The sequence below is a fragment of the Carettochelys insculpta genome, chromosome 1 (assembly GCF_033958435.1).
Source record: "Carettochelys insculpta isolate YL-2023 chromosome 1, ASM3395843v1, whole genome shotgun sequence".
NCBI classification, from domain to species: Eukaryota; Metazoa; Chordata; order Testudines; family Carettochelyidae; genus Carettochelys; species Carettochelys insculpta.
The window spans coordinates 375,535,201-375,549,345 of record NC_134137.1 but is presented as its reverse complement, the minus strand read 5'-3'; the positions used below and the strand labels follow the sequence as shown (position 1 = coordinate 375,549,345).

Genomic DNA, 14,145 nt, shown 5'->3' with positions numbered 1-14,145 from the left:
GCTGTTCCATGGCATGCAGGAGGTGCTGGGGAGTAAGGGAGAGGAGTCGAAGCAGGGAAGGGGGTGGATGGGGGCTTGGAGGGATGGGTGGAGTGGGGGCAGGGCCTGGGGGGAGCAGAGATTGAGTATCCTCTCAGGATCTGAGTAAGACTCGCTCCCAGCTAGGCCTTGCCCAATGCAAGGTCCCTCCAGCTGTGAGAAGCAGTGGGTGGGTGGGGAGGCAGGGGGCTTCCTTGCTGAGATAGCCAAGAAGGGGGCTAGTTGCTGCTGTGCGTGTTTTGGTGCAATTAGAAGCTGGACTGAGACAATCAACACGGATCTCTCTCTCCTCTCTCCCCGCAGAGCCATTCCAAGTCCCGCTGATTGGGCTGACCTTGCCCGTCATGTGGTTCTACCTCATCATGAACGTTGTCACTCAGTATCCTTCAGGCGCGTTGCTGGCAGGGCCGGGGCGGGTGGGTTGAGAAGATGGGGCCAAAGGATCGGTTGTGTAAATCCCACCTGGCGCACTGAGACCTCCCTGAACTCAGAGCTGATGTCTCTGTAGTGCAAGAGGCATGGCTCCGCGCCTGAGGCAGAGTCGGTGGTGTTGACGGGTGTGTGTGAGCTGAGATAAGATACACAGCCGCCAACCCGTTTCAGGTGCATGAGTGGAACTGGGATAGCCAGGCAGAGAGGGTGGCCTGGGGGAAGTCCTTGCTATCTGAATTAAGAAAAAGTGAAGACAACAGAAGAGGTGGGGACCATCTTTCCCTCTAATTTTTCCCCTCCCTGGGCAGAATGAATTTTGTTATATGCACCAAGGCAGAGGCTGCTGTGCACCACCAATAGAAACACTTGTGGGTGTTCTGCTAATCTACTGGGTGGCACCTGAATCTCTCCTGGGCGGCTGCCCAAGCGCTCCGCTTACAGGGACCGTTTCGGTAATGGCGCCTTCTGTTTGGTTTGAGTTCCGAGCACACTTCAGCGGGACAGAGTGGGGAGACACTCCCACAGCGTGCCACCGAGTCGTGGCTTGTGGTTATTGTGAGCTCTGTCTGGGGGAAAGGGAGAAATGGAGCTGAGAGGGTTTGCTGGCGGGGAGAGAATCCTCTTCTCCCCCCACCCAGCCCCTGCCCCTCAGGTCACCTGCCCTCACTCATCCAAACTCCCTCTGACTCCACACCCCCTTCTGCACCCCAGACCCCAATACCAAGCTCCCTTCTGCACCAGCCTCCATCCCAAATCCTGCACCTCCTCAATAGAGAAGTGCGCCCCCGATCTAGACCGAAAGTGGCTGGGACACCAGCACCCCACTCCACAATCCACCCCCACAGTCTCTGTGCAAATATTGCCCGGTTCTAGTCTGGCGACTTCTGCGCGCCTGCGTATAAAGTAACCAGGGCCCATCTAGAACGATACACCACCTCCTGGCGTACTGCAGCAAACCAATCCTTCACCTCGACCAGTGTCCCTCCTTCTGAGAGCAGCCGCTGCAGGGTACTTCAGAGGAAGGCTGGAAGAAAGATTGGCAGCTGTGCATGTGTAATTTGAGTCAGGTCAGAGCAGAACCAGCCTACAGTCCTGTTGGAGTGGAATGGCTTAACTAACTGCCTCGAGCACTCAGACAACTCTGATGACCTCTGATGGAGCTCTGCCTTTGTGCTCTACACCTATGGGGTGGAGGAGACAGTGAATACAAACACTCTTCCCTGTAGATCAATGGGGCATACTGCTAGTTCTGCCCAGATTTCTATCACACCTTAGTTATAGAATTATCCCCTCAGCTCTCTGGCCTCATTTCCCTGTTCCCCCAGCCCCTGTTTATGCACTTTTCTCCTGTATTCCAGCAGGAGGGCGCAGAGGGGCAGACACCTCTCCACTCCAGCTGTTAAGCTGCTGCCCTGCAGCAGGAGCCTTGCTAGCTCTTAGGTTTCACCTGCCCGGTCTTGCCGCAGGCACCGTTTGCACACGAGTGCAACTTCTAAACCCTTCTTTCGGGGAGCAGCTGCTCTAGTGGAGCCTGTTTGGTTGGGGGTGGGATGGGTGGAGTCGCAGCGAGCTGGGGCTGGTGTAGAAGATGGGGCGGATTCATGGAGACGCTGCAAATGATTATAGCAAGCTACTGAGGGCTCAGAAGAGGAGGGGGTGTGTGTTATGTGTCTCTAAAGTCTCCCGAACTTCCTGGGTGGGGCTGGAGCTTGAGTATTCTCTTGTGACTGATGGCCGGGGGGCTGACAGCCATTGTGGGGCAAGGGGGAGGGGGGGCCCGGCTCTGTGCCCCAGAACAGGTGGGGTTTAGAGCAGTTGGCACTTAGTGCTTTTCTCCCTGCTCACAGCTGCGTGGAGCTCTGGGCCCCTTTGGAAGGCCAGGCCCCAGGCAGCAGCCACCTTTGCCTCCCTCCTGTCGGTGGGCCTGAACTCTAGCCCTGAGTAAGCCTATGACCCTGAATCTTGCCAGCCGTCGTGCTGAGGAAGCTGGGATGGTGCGTGGTGGAGCCGGTGGTGGCGTAAACCCAGCTTCGAGGAGCAGGCTGAGCTCCCAGCCACGCTCTGTTGGCCAGTTTGGGTTGTGAATGGGTGACTGAGGGGGGAGGTAGCTGTGAAGTGTCATTTCAGCCCTGAGGCGGATGAGCCTATAGACCAGGGGCTGGCAAGATACAGCCCACGGGCCACATCCAGCCCTGCAGACCTTTCAGTCCAGCCCGTGGCTGGGGGTGGGGCCAATGCGGCACAATTTCTCAGCTCCCGTTGGTTGGTTTCCAGCCAATCGGGGCTGAGAGGTTTTGCTGGCCGGGAGGGAATCCTCTCCTCCCCCCCACCCAGACCTTGCCCCCCAGGTCACCTGCCCTCACTCATCCAAACGCCCTCTGACTCCACACCCCAGACCCCAACCCCGAGCTCCCTTCTGCACCAGCCTCCATCCCAAATCCTGCACCTCCTCAATAGAGAAGTGCGCCCCCGATCTAGACCGAAAGTGGCTGGGACACCAGCAGCAGAGCCCGCCCTGTGCAAGGGGCGGCATCTGTCCAAAACCAGGAAACAAGGAGAGGGGGCAGGCACTAAAAGAAGTGAGCAAACCCAGCTTCCGTCAGGGGGAAGGGGCCCTCGCAGGACGGGGCGGGAGGATGGGCAGAGCGGGAAGTGGCAGAGGAGTTGCAGGTGAGGGGCATTGGCAGAGCTGGGGTGGGGTGAGAGCAGGCTTGAGGGGCAGGGTGGTGCTACAGGGGAGGGGAAGCAGGGCTGGATGAGGAGGGTGGCGGGGGCAGGGTGGAGCTGTGGGGGAGGGGAAGCAGGGCTGGGTGAGGAGGGTGGCGGGGGCAGGGTGGAGCTCTGGGGGAGGGGAAGCAGGGCTGGGTGAGGAGGGTGGCGGGGGCAGGGTGGAGCTCTGGGGGAGGGGAAGCAGGGCTGGATGAGGAGGGTGGCGGGGGCAGGGTGGAGCTGCGGGGGAAGGGAGCAGGGCTGGGTGAGGAGGGTGGAGGGGGCAGGGTGGAGCTGCGGGGGAAGGGAGCAGGGCTGGGTGAGGAGGGTGGAGGGGGCAGGGTGGAGCTGCGGGGGAAGGGAGCAGGGCTGGATGAGGTGGGTGAAGGGGGCAGGGTGGAACTGCGGGGGAAGGGAGCAGGGCTGGGTGAGGTGGGTGGAGGGGGCAGGATGGAGCTGCAGGGGAAGGGAGCTGGGCTGGGTGAGGAGGGTGGCGGGGGCAGGGTGGAGCTGCGGGGGAAGGGAGCAGGGCTGGATGAGGTGGGTGGAGGGGGCAGGGTGGAACTGCGGGGGAAGGGAGCAGGGCTGGGTGAGGTGGGTGGAGGGGGCAGGATGGAGCTGCAGGGGAAGGGAGCAGGGCTGGGTGAGGAGGGTGGCGGGGGCAGGGTGGAGCTCTGTGTGGGGGAAGTGGCTGAGACGGGACTGTGGGTCAAGCCAGAGGGACCTTGGCTGAGCTGGGTACAAGCATTCCAGTTGCAATGGCCAGGGTCCAGTGGCTTAGCAAGCAGCACTCAACTGCACGGCCCTGGCTCCGGCCGACGCAATCCCCCTTCATTTCCTGAGCACTTTGTCCTCCCCCCGGACTCACCCCAGCCCCCCACGTTCTCAGCCAGCCGGCCACCGGCCTGGGCTTCCCCGACTCGCCGGCCTTAACTCCTCCCTCCAGATACGTGTGCATCCGCGGCGTCTTCACCCTCACGACGGAGTGCACCTCCCTGACTGTCACCCTGGTGGTGACGCTGCGCAAGTTTGTCAGCCTCATCTTCTCCATCCTCTACTTCCGCAACCCCTTCACCGCCTGGCACTGGCTGGGCACCCTCTTCGTCTTCGTGGGCACATTGATGTACACCGAAGTGTGGCATAGCCTGCGGCCTCGGCCGGCCCCACGCAGCAAGGAGGCCAAGGAGGAGTGACGGCTGTCCCAGCAAGGAGCCTTTTTACGGATTTACAGGACAGAGCACCCTGGGCTGCCCTCGGAGGGGGAATTGCTCCTATAACACGGAGGAGCTGCTGGCTGGGCCAAGCTGCTGGGGACCATGTAGCCTCTGCCTGGGAGCTGGGAGTTCGACTCTCAGCTCTTTAGTTTTAAAATGGCCCTTTTAATATTTGTAATATTGTCGAGGTACGTGTGTCTCTTAGCTGCTAGTCTGGCCAGTGGTGGTGGTCTGCCCACCTCAGAAGCTGGTCTGATGTAACCCATCAGCCGCCATCGATTACCGGTCTCCTAGTTTTACTAGCCACAGAGGTCAGACTCTGGTGTGCTTGAGCAGCTTGTTCCTAGACCTGCCAGTGTTGCTGTTGGCCCTTGCCGCATTGTAAAATTCAGTTATGAAACATGGATGCAAAACCCCAGCTGCTGGCTGACTGCCTGGCTGGAAGGGGCGTTTACAACAGCAGGAGCTGCCGATTCCCAGTGTCTTCTGATCCCTCCGTGAAACCCTTTGCCGTTCTCGGCTTTCTGCGTGGTGTGTTCCGAGCCCACACCGAGCCTGCAGTGAGATTCTCGTTTTGTGGTCCTGGGTGGTGGGCTCTTTAGCAAGCCTAGAAATGTGGGAGGGAGTCACTGAGGTGGGAAGGGTCTTTAAAAGGTTAGTTACACTAAAGTCCTGGCCTCCTACTTTGTGGAAACGCCTAAGTACGTAAGATCCGAACGTGACTTGGTTTCTCCTCGCAGGTCATGTTTGAAGGCACAGGTGACAGATGGTACTAAGGGACTTCATCCATGTCAGCTGTGACCAATTTAGTGTCTTTCCCTGCTAATTCCTAGTGGAGTAAATCTACCCCTGAGCCAAAGAACTCAGGTAGACCCTGAAAGGTTCAGCAGCCCCTGTAACTCCTAGCAACCCAAGCTCTGTGCATTGTGGTAGACCTGCCAACGGCTGTGCTAAGGATTGAGCTGGCCCAGAGTGTGCAACGTGTAGAATTAACAGTGGCAGGGTTCTTTGTTCTGCCTTCTCAGGAGCAAGGAGGACAGATAAATTTGCAGTGACAAACCCACAAGCAAGTACGCTGCTGGCGCTCTGCTTATGGGTGAAAGTTACGAGGCATAAACCAATCTCGATACGCAGCCGTGATGTGCTGGATTCAATGACTTGGAGTACCCTCGGCCGTTGTGAGTAGCTCTGAGGGTGTCGGCCTTCGGCTGTCTCAGCAGAGAAGGAGGGCTGACCTAGTCACCATGATGACCTTCAGGGAGGTCCCTACAGGTTGCAGCTGCTGCCTTGTGGGAAAACTTGCATCACGGCTTCTCGTAACTAGGTGGGCATCATGCAGGGCTCCAACCTACCTCCCCATTTTCCACTGTTGTGACTGAGCCGCCGGCCAAACTAATTTAGAATACAGGGTGCTAAAGTCAGAGTTCAAAGGGGCATCATCCTCCGGTCTTCTTCACACTCCATTGTTCCAAACACTGAAGTTTGGCAAGACTGGGTCCCTTGATGGTGCCTCGAGTTTGACAGACTGCACACAAGCAAACACCCATGCTACAATCAGTGTTTAAGTGGAGGGGAAGGGATTCACTGCCCTTGAAGTTCTTCCTTCCCTGTGACGATGACACCATCCATAGCAGAATGGAGTTGGCATGAGCAATATTCCTGAAAAGCAAGACTTTGGAGTGTCCTGAATGGCAAGTGGCATTCACAGTATTTTCTTGGGCAGTGGGAAAGTAAGTCTGGATGTTTGGTAGAAGGTTTCTCTCTCTCCCACAAACAACTCCATTTGAATATGGTTTCAGCTAACAGTTCTGTTACCCGCGTACCCTGGGAAAGAGCAGCACAGGAGTAAGCTGTCCACCTTGGTCTTTGTCACCTGGGGAAAAAGCTGGTTACAGAATCCCAGAGCAGGGAGTGCGTGTGCCACACAGGTAGTGTTCAGTCCCTCCTGCCATCCTACCAGCCATTAAACCAATTAAATTTAGTTCTGCTGTTTTGGCAGCGGCGGCAGGGCAGGGAGCTGCAGACAGATTTTCGTGTAGAACCCTTAATTTCACTTTGCAGAACCTTGGGGTTCCGCAGAACACCATTTGGGAAATGCAGAACTGGATACGTTCATGGAGGGTTGGGTCCATTAGCCAGGATGGGTTGGAATGGTGTCCCTGGCCTCTGCTTGTTAGAGGTTGGAAATGGATGACAGGAGAGGGATCACTTTGATTCCCTCTTCTGTTCACTCCCTCTTGGGCTCCTGGCATTGGCCTCTGTTGGAAGACAGGACACTGGGCTAGATGGACCTTTGGTCTGACCCAGTGTGGCCGTTCTTATGACCTTATGTTAGAACAGCAGTCAAGCTTGTCAGAGCAAAGACTGAACTAGTGCATGGATCCTGGAGTCTGATTTAGCAGTGCCTTGCCTTCGGTATGGCCCCAGTTTGCTCCAGCACTGAATGTGGCTTAGGGGGTTGGGTTCACTCTAGTAGCTTGGGAAGTGCAACACAGGGGCCATGTCTACAAGAGCCCAAATCTTCGAAATGGCCAGGCATGTGGCCATGTCGAAAATTACTAATGAGGCACTGAAATGCATATTCAGCACCTCGTTAGCAGGCCGCCAGCTGCAGCGCTTCAAAATTGCTGCGTTTTGCTGATAGGAATAAGGGGGTTTCGAAGTTCCCAGGGTCTTTTCGAAAAGGATCCATGTCTGGACGAGCCACGTGGCAGAGCAACGTGGCCATTTCGAAGAGCTGTGGCTGGTGGCATGCTAATGAGGTGCTGAATATGCATTTCACTGCCTTATTAGTAATCTTTGAAATGGCTATTTGCATTTTGCAGTTTTGGGCTAGTGCAGATGTAGCCTGAATGTAGCTACCCTCGTGCACCAGCTAGGGGGGCTCCTGTTTCATGGGAGGCAGGTTTGGTTTTGCCATGTTCTGTATTTCGATTTCATTTGACTCCAGGCACCTTGATGTTTTCCATCTCTCTCTGGTCCCAGCGTGGTCAAGGTGTTGCCATGCAGTTATCACCAGATGCTGACTTACCACATGTATTCATCCATCTCCAAGTGAAAGACTGACCTGAGAATGGCATGGGTGTGGGAGGGAAAATGCTGAGACAAGCTGGGCTGTCCGGGGATGCTCTGGGAGGGGGCGTGAGCTTTTTTAAAAATGGGCACCTGAGGATGGCCAATGATTTACCATGTATGCAAACGGACACTCGAAGGAGACCAGGTCAGAAGACCTGAGATGCTTTCTGAATGGAAGTAAAGATTAATGTGGAGCCAGAGGAGCTTAATTAAAAAAAAAAAATCTGCTCATGGTGCGGTGGTTTTGTTGTGAGTGCTGATGGCCATATCTATGGTCCTGTGGCTCCTAGGTCCAGTTCTGGAGGATTTTGACCAGGGGGGTCTCAAACTTGCAGCCTGAGCTGCTCCACAATGGGGTCTGCACATGCAGCACATACCCTCCCTCCAGGTCCAGCCCCTGCTGTGTGCTTTTCCTCCTCCCCCATTGCATTCCTTCAAGCCCCCTCCCTGGAGCTGGGGGACATCCACACAGCTGTTGCCCCTGTGATGAGTGTCGTGGGGGAGAAAGGGGCAACCCTGTTGCTGGCCACATCCCATCCAGGGCCACGTGGGCTAACCTGAGTATGGGGAGCTATCATATCCATAATATGGTTGGGGCAGCTGCTGCGGGTTCCCCAGAGCAGAGGATGGCCAATGACAGCCGTGTCAAAGCATCGTATGGATGGGGCAGCTCTACACATGCCTCCCCTGGGCTAGAGGGGCGAGACAGCAGCAGCACGGAGCTGGCAGGAGCGTGCAGGCTGGCGTACACACGGAGAGAAACAGGGAGTCCTGCCAGAGGGGGGGTGCCCACTGGGTCACAAGGAGGATATAAGGACTGGTCCTGGACTTAACGGTAGATTGAGTCTGAGACCCTGATCTTGCCTGTCTGTCAGTACTATCAGCATTAGAATCGGGCGGTGGAGAATAGGGTTTTTTCCACCGGGCAGGAGCCCACATCTCTGCTCTGGGAACAGAACCTGGCAGCCCTGGCCACAGGTTGCCTGGCCCTGTCCCACAGGCTGTCCAGCAGGAAAGCCAAGCCACAGGGAGTGAAGTTATTTCAAGCAGGGGATTGAGGCCTTTCTCTGTGGTGGTGGAGTCTCAGTTGCTGTATGCCACAGAGCATGGGGATCCCCTAGGCCCTGTCCCCCCATCCACAGTGAGATATGACTCTCAGTGAGTAGGTAGGGCAGGAGGTTTTTTCAGGCGACAGGGACAGTGTGGAACAGACTTGGAAATACACATCTCATAAAGCTGGAAGGGACCTTGGGCGATCATTGAGTCCAGTCCCCTGCCCTCATGGCAGGTCCAAGCGCACGCGCACACACGCACACACAGACACCCCATTTTTACTTTTCTTTAAGGTCTGTTAGCCCCAGATCCCTACATGGCCCTCAAGGACGGAGCTCACAAGTGTGCGTTTAGCAGGCCAAAGCTCAAACCACTGAGCTATCCTGTCAGCACAGAGGCCAGCAACAGTCATTACATGTCATTTTGGGGAGGGGGCCCTTAGCTGGGGCCTTGCCCTCCCGCCCCGCATCTGTCTCCCCGAGTCCAGGCTGATTGCCTTACAACAGCCCAGTTCCAATTCAAACTGGCCAAGCCCACCCCCCCACACCCAATCCTGTTTCTCCTGTGAACAAAGGTGTCACCTAGTAGTTTACATTACCTCTATGCATTGATGCTGCCCAGTGGAACTTACAGACCCTGCAGGGAGCCTCTGGGAACCCAAGCCACCTGCCGAGGGGATAAAATCCCCACACCCCACTTCATCACACTATATAAAGGGGGGGGGGGTTATGCTAATGAAGATCCCACTTCAAACTCTGGAGTGCATTTCATGTGTAACATACCTACCTCTGAAATATATCAGGCCTGTAATAGTGGCAGTTAATTCCACAGTCATTGTGTGCTGCTTATTTCTAAATTGACAAATCACCTTTCTCTCCTAGCATTGTGGAGGCCTGATTAATAAGTCCCCGCTGCTGGGCTGCTTGTTCATAAATGTTAGAGGTTTCTGTGGGACATCATTGCCTGTCGGTGAGTCTGTTTGTTGCTGACTTCAATCTGGCTTCAGCGATGAGTGGCCCATGCCACTGAAAGGAGGGAACAAGAGACTTGTAAACCACAAAGAAAATCTCAAGGCTCCTTTGGAGAGCTGCCTCACGGTGCAACTCCTGGGGCTACATTAAACAAGCGGAGAAAAGGGGACTCGGAGTGCAGTAAAGCTGTCTCCATAAATCACGCATGAGGGCAGAGGCTCATTTTCATAGGTGCCTCTTTCATTCCAGTGAATGTAAATCAGCAGCTGCCAAGGCCAGGCAGGCAGGTAAAAAGGTGAGAGTTCCTGACCAGGGAACTGGGGAGGGGAAGTAGTTTGCATTGTCCCAATTCAGGACATTTGCTCCTGTATTTCTCCCTGTCCCCACAGTGGGCTCACTCTGAGGCCTCAGGCAAAGACCCACAGCCCTCTCCCACCTCACCAAAGCAAAACAGCAGTCATAGCACTTTAAAGACCAACCAAATGATTTATTAGGTGATGAGTTTTTGTGGGACAGACCCCCCCCCCCCCCCCCCCCCCCCCCCCCCCCCCCCCTGCTTCTTCAGATCGACAGAATTTCCAGTCCAGCCCCAGGTATATAACACAGAGGTTTAAAAAAATTGCAGTAAAAACTGACAAAGCAAATAATACATGGACCTGAAGGATGGGCCGGGGAAGGTTAAGTGTCTTGCCTGCGATCATTACAACCATCCAAGGAAGGGGCAGTCCTTGTAATTCATGAGGTAATTGATGTCTTTGTCATATCAAGCGTTAACATGTCGAATTTGAGTATGAACCGCCCCCCCCCCGCCCAGTGCACAAATCTCCCTGTGTGAGCTGCTTTAAAGGCTGTTTGTTGTAGGGTGCATATTCTTAGGTCTTTCACAGTATGGCCCATTCCATTGAAATGCTCACTGACAGGCTTCTGCATATTCAGATTCCTAATGGCCGCTCTGTGTCCAGTTATTCTTTGGAGAAGTATTTACCCAGTTTGATCTTTACCTCAGCCAATTGCAAGCAACCTGCTTCTCTACCATCGACCAGCTGGGTCACCCAAAGGCCATTTCTCCACTGACCGGGAGGTATGCCTGGCTCCGAATTGCTGGAGAGGGCTGGCCTGCCCTTTGAAGGTTACATGTGTACACCCAATTTTTCATCTGACTAGGATTACCGTAGCTGACCATTCAAAAAAGAGGACATTCCTGAGAGGGAGTGTAGTTGTAGCTGTCTCTACAAACTCAGGTGGTATAAATGTAATATGGTGCATTACTTACAGTACTACAGAGTAAATCCTCAAGTTACAAGGGTTTGTGTTCCTCACAACTGCTGCGTAACTCAAATGTTGAACAAGTCAGGGTTATCCCGTGGGCTTGCAGGCTCTGGGAAACTGACCAGCCCACCAGGGCTGGTCAGTTTCCTGGCTCCTGGAGTGGAAAGGAGCAGCAGCCTGGTTCCCATCTCCCTGCCACTTGCAGGGCCTAGGAAACTGACCAGCACACGGCTGGTGAGTTTCCTGGGTCCCACCAGTGCAGGAGAGCTGGGAACCAGGCTGCTGCTTGGTTACCATCTCCCGACCACTTTCAGGCTGCAAGAAACTGATCAGCCCACCAGCGTTGGTCAGTTTCCTGGCTGCTTCTCCTTTCCTTCCCCCCCAAGCCATGTGGCAGCTAGGCAGGCTGACAGCTGCAGAGCAGCTTTGAGTTGTCACATGCAAGTGAGTTAAATGCAAGCTGAAACCACGTATGTCGAGTGTTCACTGTATAATCCTGTAGTATATTAGTGCCACGTGTGTTGGTCGACAAGGATACAGATACACTCCTCCTCTGGCATGTTCTCTTTTTGAAAGCTCAGATAGGGTAATCCTGCACCTGACTGCATTGTCCCATACTTTGACAATCGCTACATCTCTGTCTAGCCATCCCCAGCCTCCCGGAGGGTGCGTCATGCTGAAATCATCCCTGTCTCTTGATTTGGTTATTATTGGCCTTTGCAACTTTCAGCCGCAACTCCCTAAGCAGGTTGCAGAAGTGCCTTATGACAGGCTTCTGTAGACACTTCTGTGGCATGTGTAGAGAAAAGCTCCCACGGGTCCCAAACACAGCAGCCTGTCTGCTGAGTAACAAAACCCCTGTGCATCGTGCGCTGGAGTCCAGTTCATGGCCTTTCTGCCTTGATGCTACCCAACCCCATCCCACTGTGTGTGACCATAGCAGTCATGTTGGTCCCCAAGAATGGCTGAGGCTGTTTTTGATGGGGCTGGCGTCTATTGGTGAGAAAGCAGCTCACACCCACTGCTTTGTCCAGGCTGGACCATTCCAAGTGTCACAGCTAAATACAAGCTGCCCCAGGACTGTTGGGAAATACAGCCAAGGCTGGTGGCACTGAAGGTTTTTAGTTACTCCTGACCCCCCTGTAATCAAAGCCTCCGAGACAGTGGCGCCAACTCCATGGGTGCTCTGGGCAGAAGTGTTAAGGAGGCACAGTGGCTGCTGAGCTCCTGCTGGCAGTAGCGCTCTTCCCTAGACCTCCCTCTCCGCCATGCCCTGCCATTCACCTGCTGGCAGCCCCACTGACTGACTCCTGCCCCTCCCTCTGGACACTCCAGGAGGTGTGGGGACCTGGCATGGCTCTGGAGAAGAGGCAGGGAAGGGGTGGGGTTGGGAGCTGAGGCTAAGGGGTGGAGGCTGGGGGCAAGGTGGGGCAAAGCTGAGGTGAGAGGTTTTGGGGTGACGTGGGGCAGGGCTGGGGTCAGAGGGGATGGCAGAGGCAGGGGGGAGGAGTGAGCAGCCCCTGGCTAGAAGGGAAATCGCACCAATGCACCTGGCTGAGCGGTATTGTTTACCATCCCTGTCGTTATGCTCCTGTCCTGCCACCTGAGCTGCACGTTGTTCCCCGTTTTGCTGGTCGTATGCAGCGCAGGTGCTGGCGTTCCTACTAGGCGCCGTGGCTTCCCCTGCAGACGAGAGCACCTCACGTTTACCTGAGTGTAATAAACCCATCGCTCATCAGGTCCAAGGGCACACCCCTTGCTAGCTGCACAAGGCCACGTTTACATGGCCAGATGCCTGCTGGGCGTTCCCGCTTTCACTAGAGCCAAAGGCAACTGGTGCAACTCCCACAAGGCCACTGTTAGCCTCAGACACGAGAGCTTGTCATGCCCCCGGCCTGCCAGCCCCTAACGACGTGGCATGTGCAGAGTGGGCTCTACCCTCGCTGTATGGCTGGGCCCCCCCCCCCCCGCCCCACGGACAGCAGGTGGCTGAGAATGGCCCCTAAAGCCTGGCCCAGAGCCTGAGAGGTGCTGTGGTGCGCTCAGGCACTGTGGAAATCTGTCTTTGCGCCTCAGCCAGCCTGACCTCAGCCTGAGGGCTGCTCGGATCCAAGCAGCCCATACTGGCTGCAGAAGGATTAGCACAGGGGCTGCTAGGCCATCTCAGTCCACCCTGCCTCTCCCCCCCATGTTTGTCTCAAGGTCTGGTGGCCAAAAATCTACAGGCTGCGGCGTCATTTTGCGTCATGGAAGTAACTTTCGGGAGAGAGACCCTCGAAAACAGCGAACAATTTACTTATCTAGGTGGTGTTGTGAAGAAAGCGAGTGGTACCTCCCTAGACATCAAATCCAGGATTGGCAAAGCCACAGCAGCATTTCAAACCCTGTGGCCGGTGTGGAGATCAGACAACATCTCCGTCGCAACAAAGCTGAGAATCTTCAATTCAAGTGTGAAGTCCGTCCTGCTGTAGGCCTGTGAATCACGGCGCACCACAAAGTCCTCAACACGCAAACTGCAGACGTTTTTGAATAGATGCCTGAGGTACAGCTTACAAACAAGATGGCAAGACAAAGTCACAAGTGGACATGAACAGGCCAAGAGCCAGTGGGGATCCAAATAAAAAGGGGGAAATGGGGATGGCTGGGACGCACTTTGAGGAAACCCCCATCCAGCATTGTTCGACATGCCCTAAAATGGAATCCTCAGGGGAAACGCAGCCAAGGAAGACCCCCGAATAACATGGAGGAGATCTACAATCATGGAAGCACAAGAACTGGGATATTCATGGGGCCAGATTGAAGCCATTGCCCAAGATAGAACCAGGTGGCGGAGCCTTGTGGATGACCTATGCCCCACTTGGGGTTCACGGGTTTAACCCAGTGCAGTGAGGTCTTGGGCCAAGACGGTCTGCCGCCACCACTTGGATCTTAGCCACTGACCTCTTTCCTCTCCCAGGCTTGCACCCCGTAACACAAGCTGCTAGCAGCAAGCCCACGGACGCAGTTCATGCTTCTACTTGCATCCAGGTATGACCTGTACAAGACATTGTATGGAACCCAGAGGCTGAAAACTGAACCTTATCATTAGCAATTTTTTTTTTTTGGTAGGAGAAGGAGGAATTAAAAAGCTCTCCAAAGCTTGAACTATGTGGTGGATTTACAGAGAGGATCTGCCCACAGGGTAAAAGTTGCTGGTGGCCAATGGGCCTGCTAATTAGGTGGAATAAATTTTAGTCAAATGAACCAAGGCATTTGCACCACCAATAGAAACACACACTGCCGGCTCTTGCGGGGGGTGGGGGGGGTGTCTCTGCTAATCAGCTGTGCGGCACCTGACCCTCTCCTGGGTAGCCGCCCAAGTGCTCAGCTTGCAGGGAACACTG

General features: G+C 55.1%; 1 protein-coding gene across 1 annotated transcript in view; it reads left to right on the top strand.

Moving 5' to 3' along the window:
* Positions 1 to 7,691, top strand: part of SLC35B4 (solute carrier family 35 member B4) — a 32,016-nt gene extending 24,325 nt beyond the window's left edge. The window contains exons 9-10 of the mRNA XM_074984192.1: positions 343 to 418; positions 4,127 to 7,691. Coding sequence (XP_074840293.1) covers positions 343 to 418; positions 4,127 to 4,373 — 323 coding nt within the window. The 3' untranslated portion in view covers positions 4,374 to 7,691. The remainder of the gene's footprint in view (positions 1 to 342; positions 419 to 4,126) is intronic.
* The last annotated feature ends 6,454 nt before the right edge of the window (positions 7,692 to 14,145 follow it).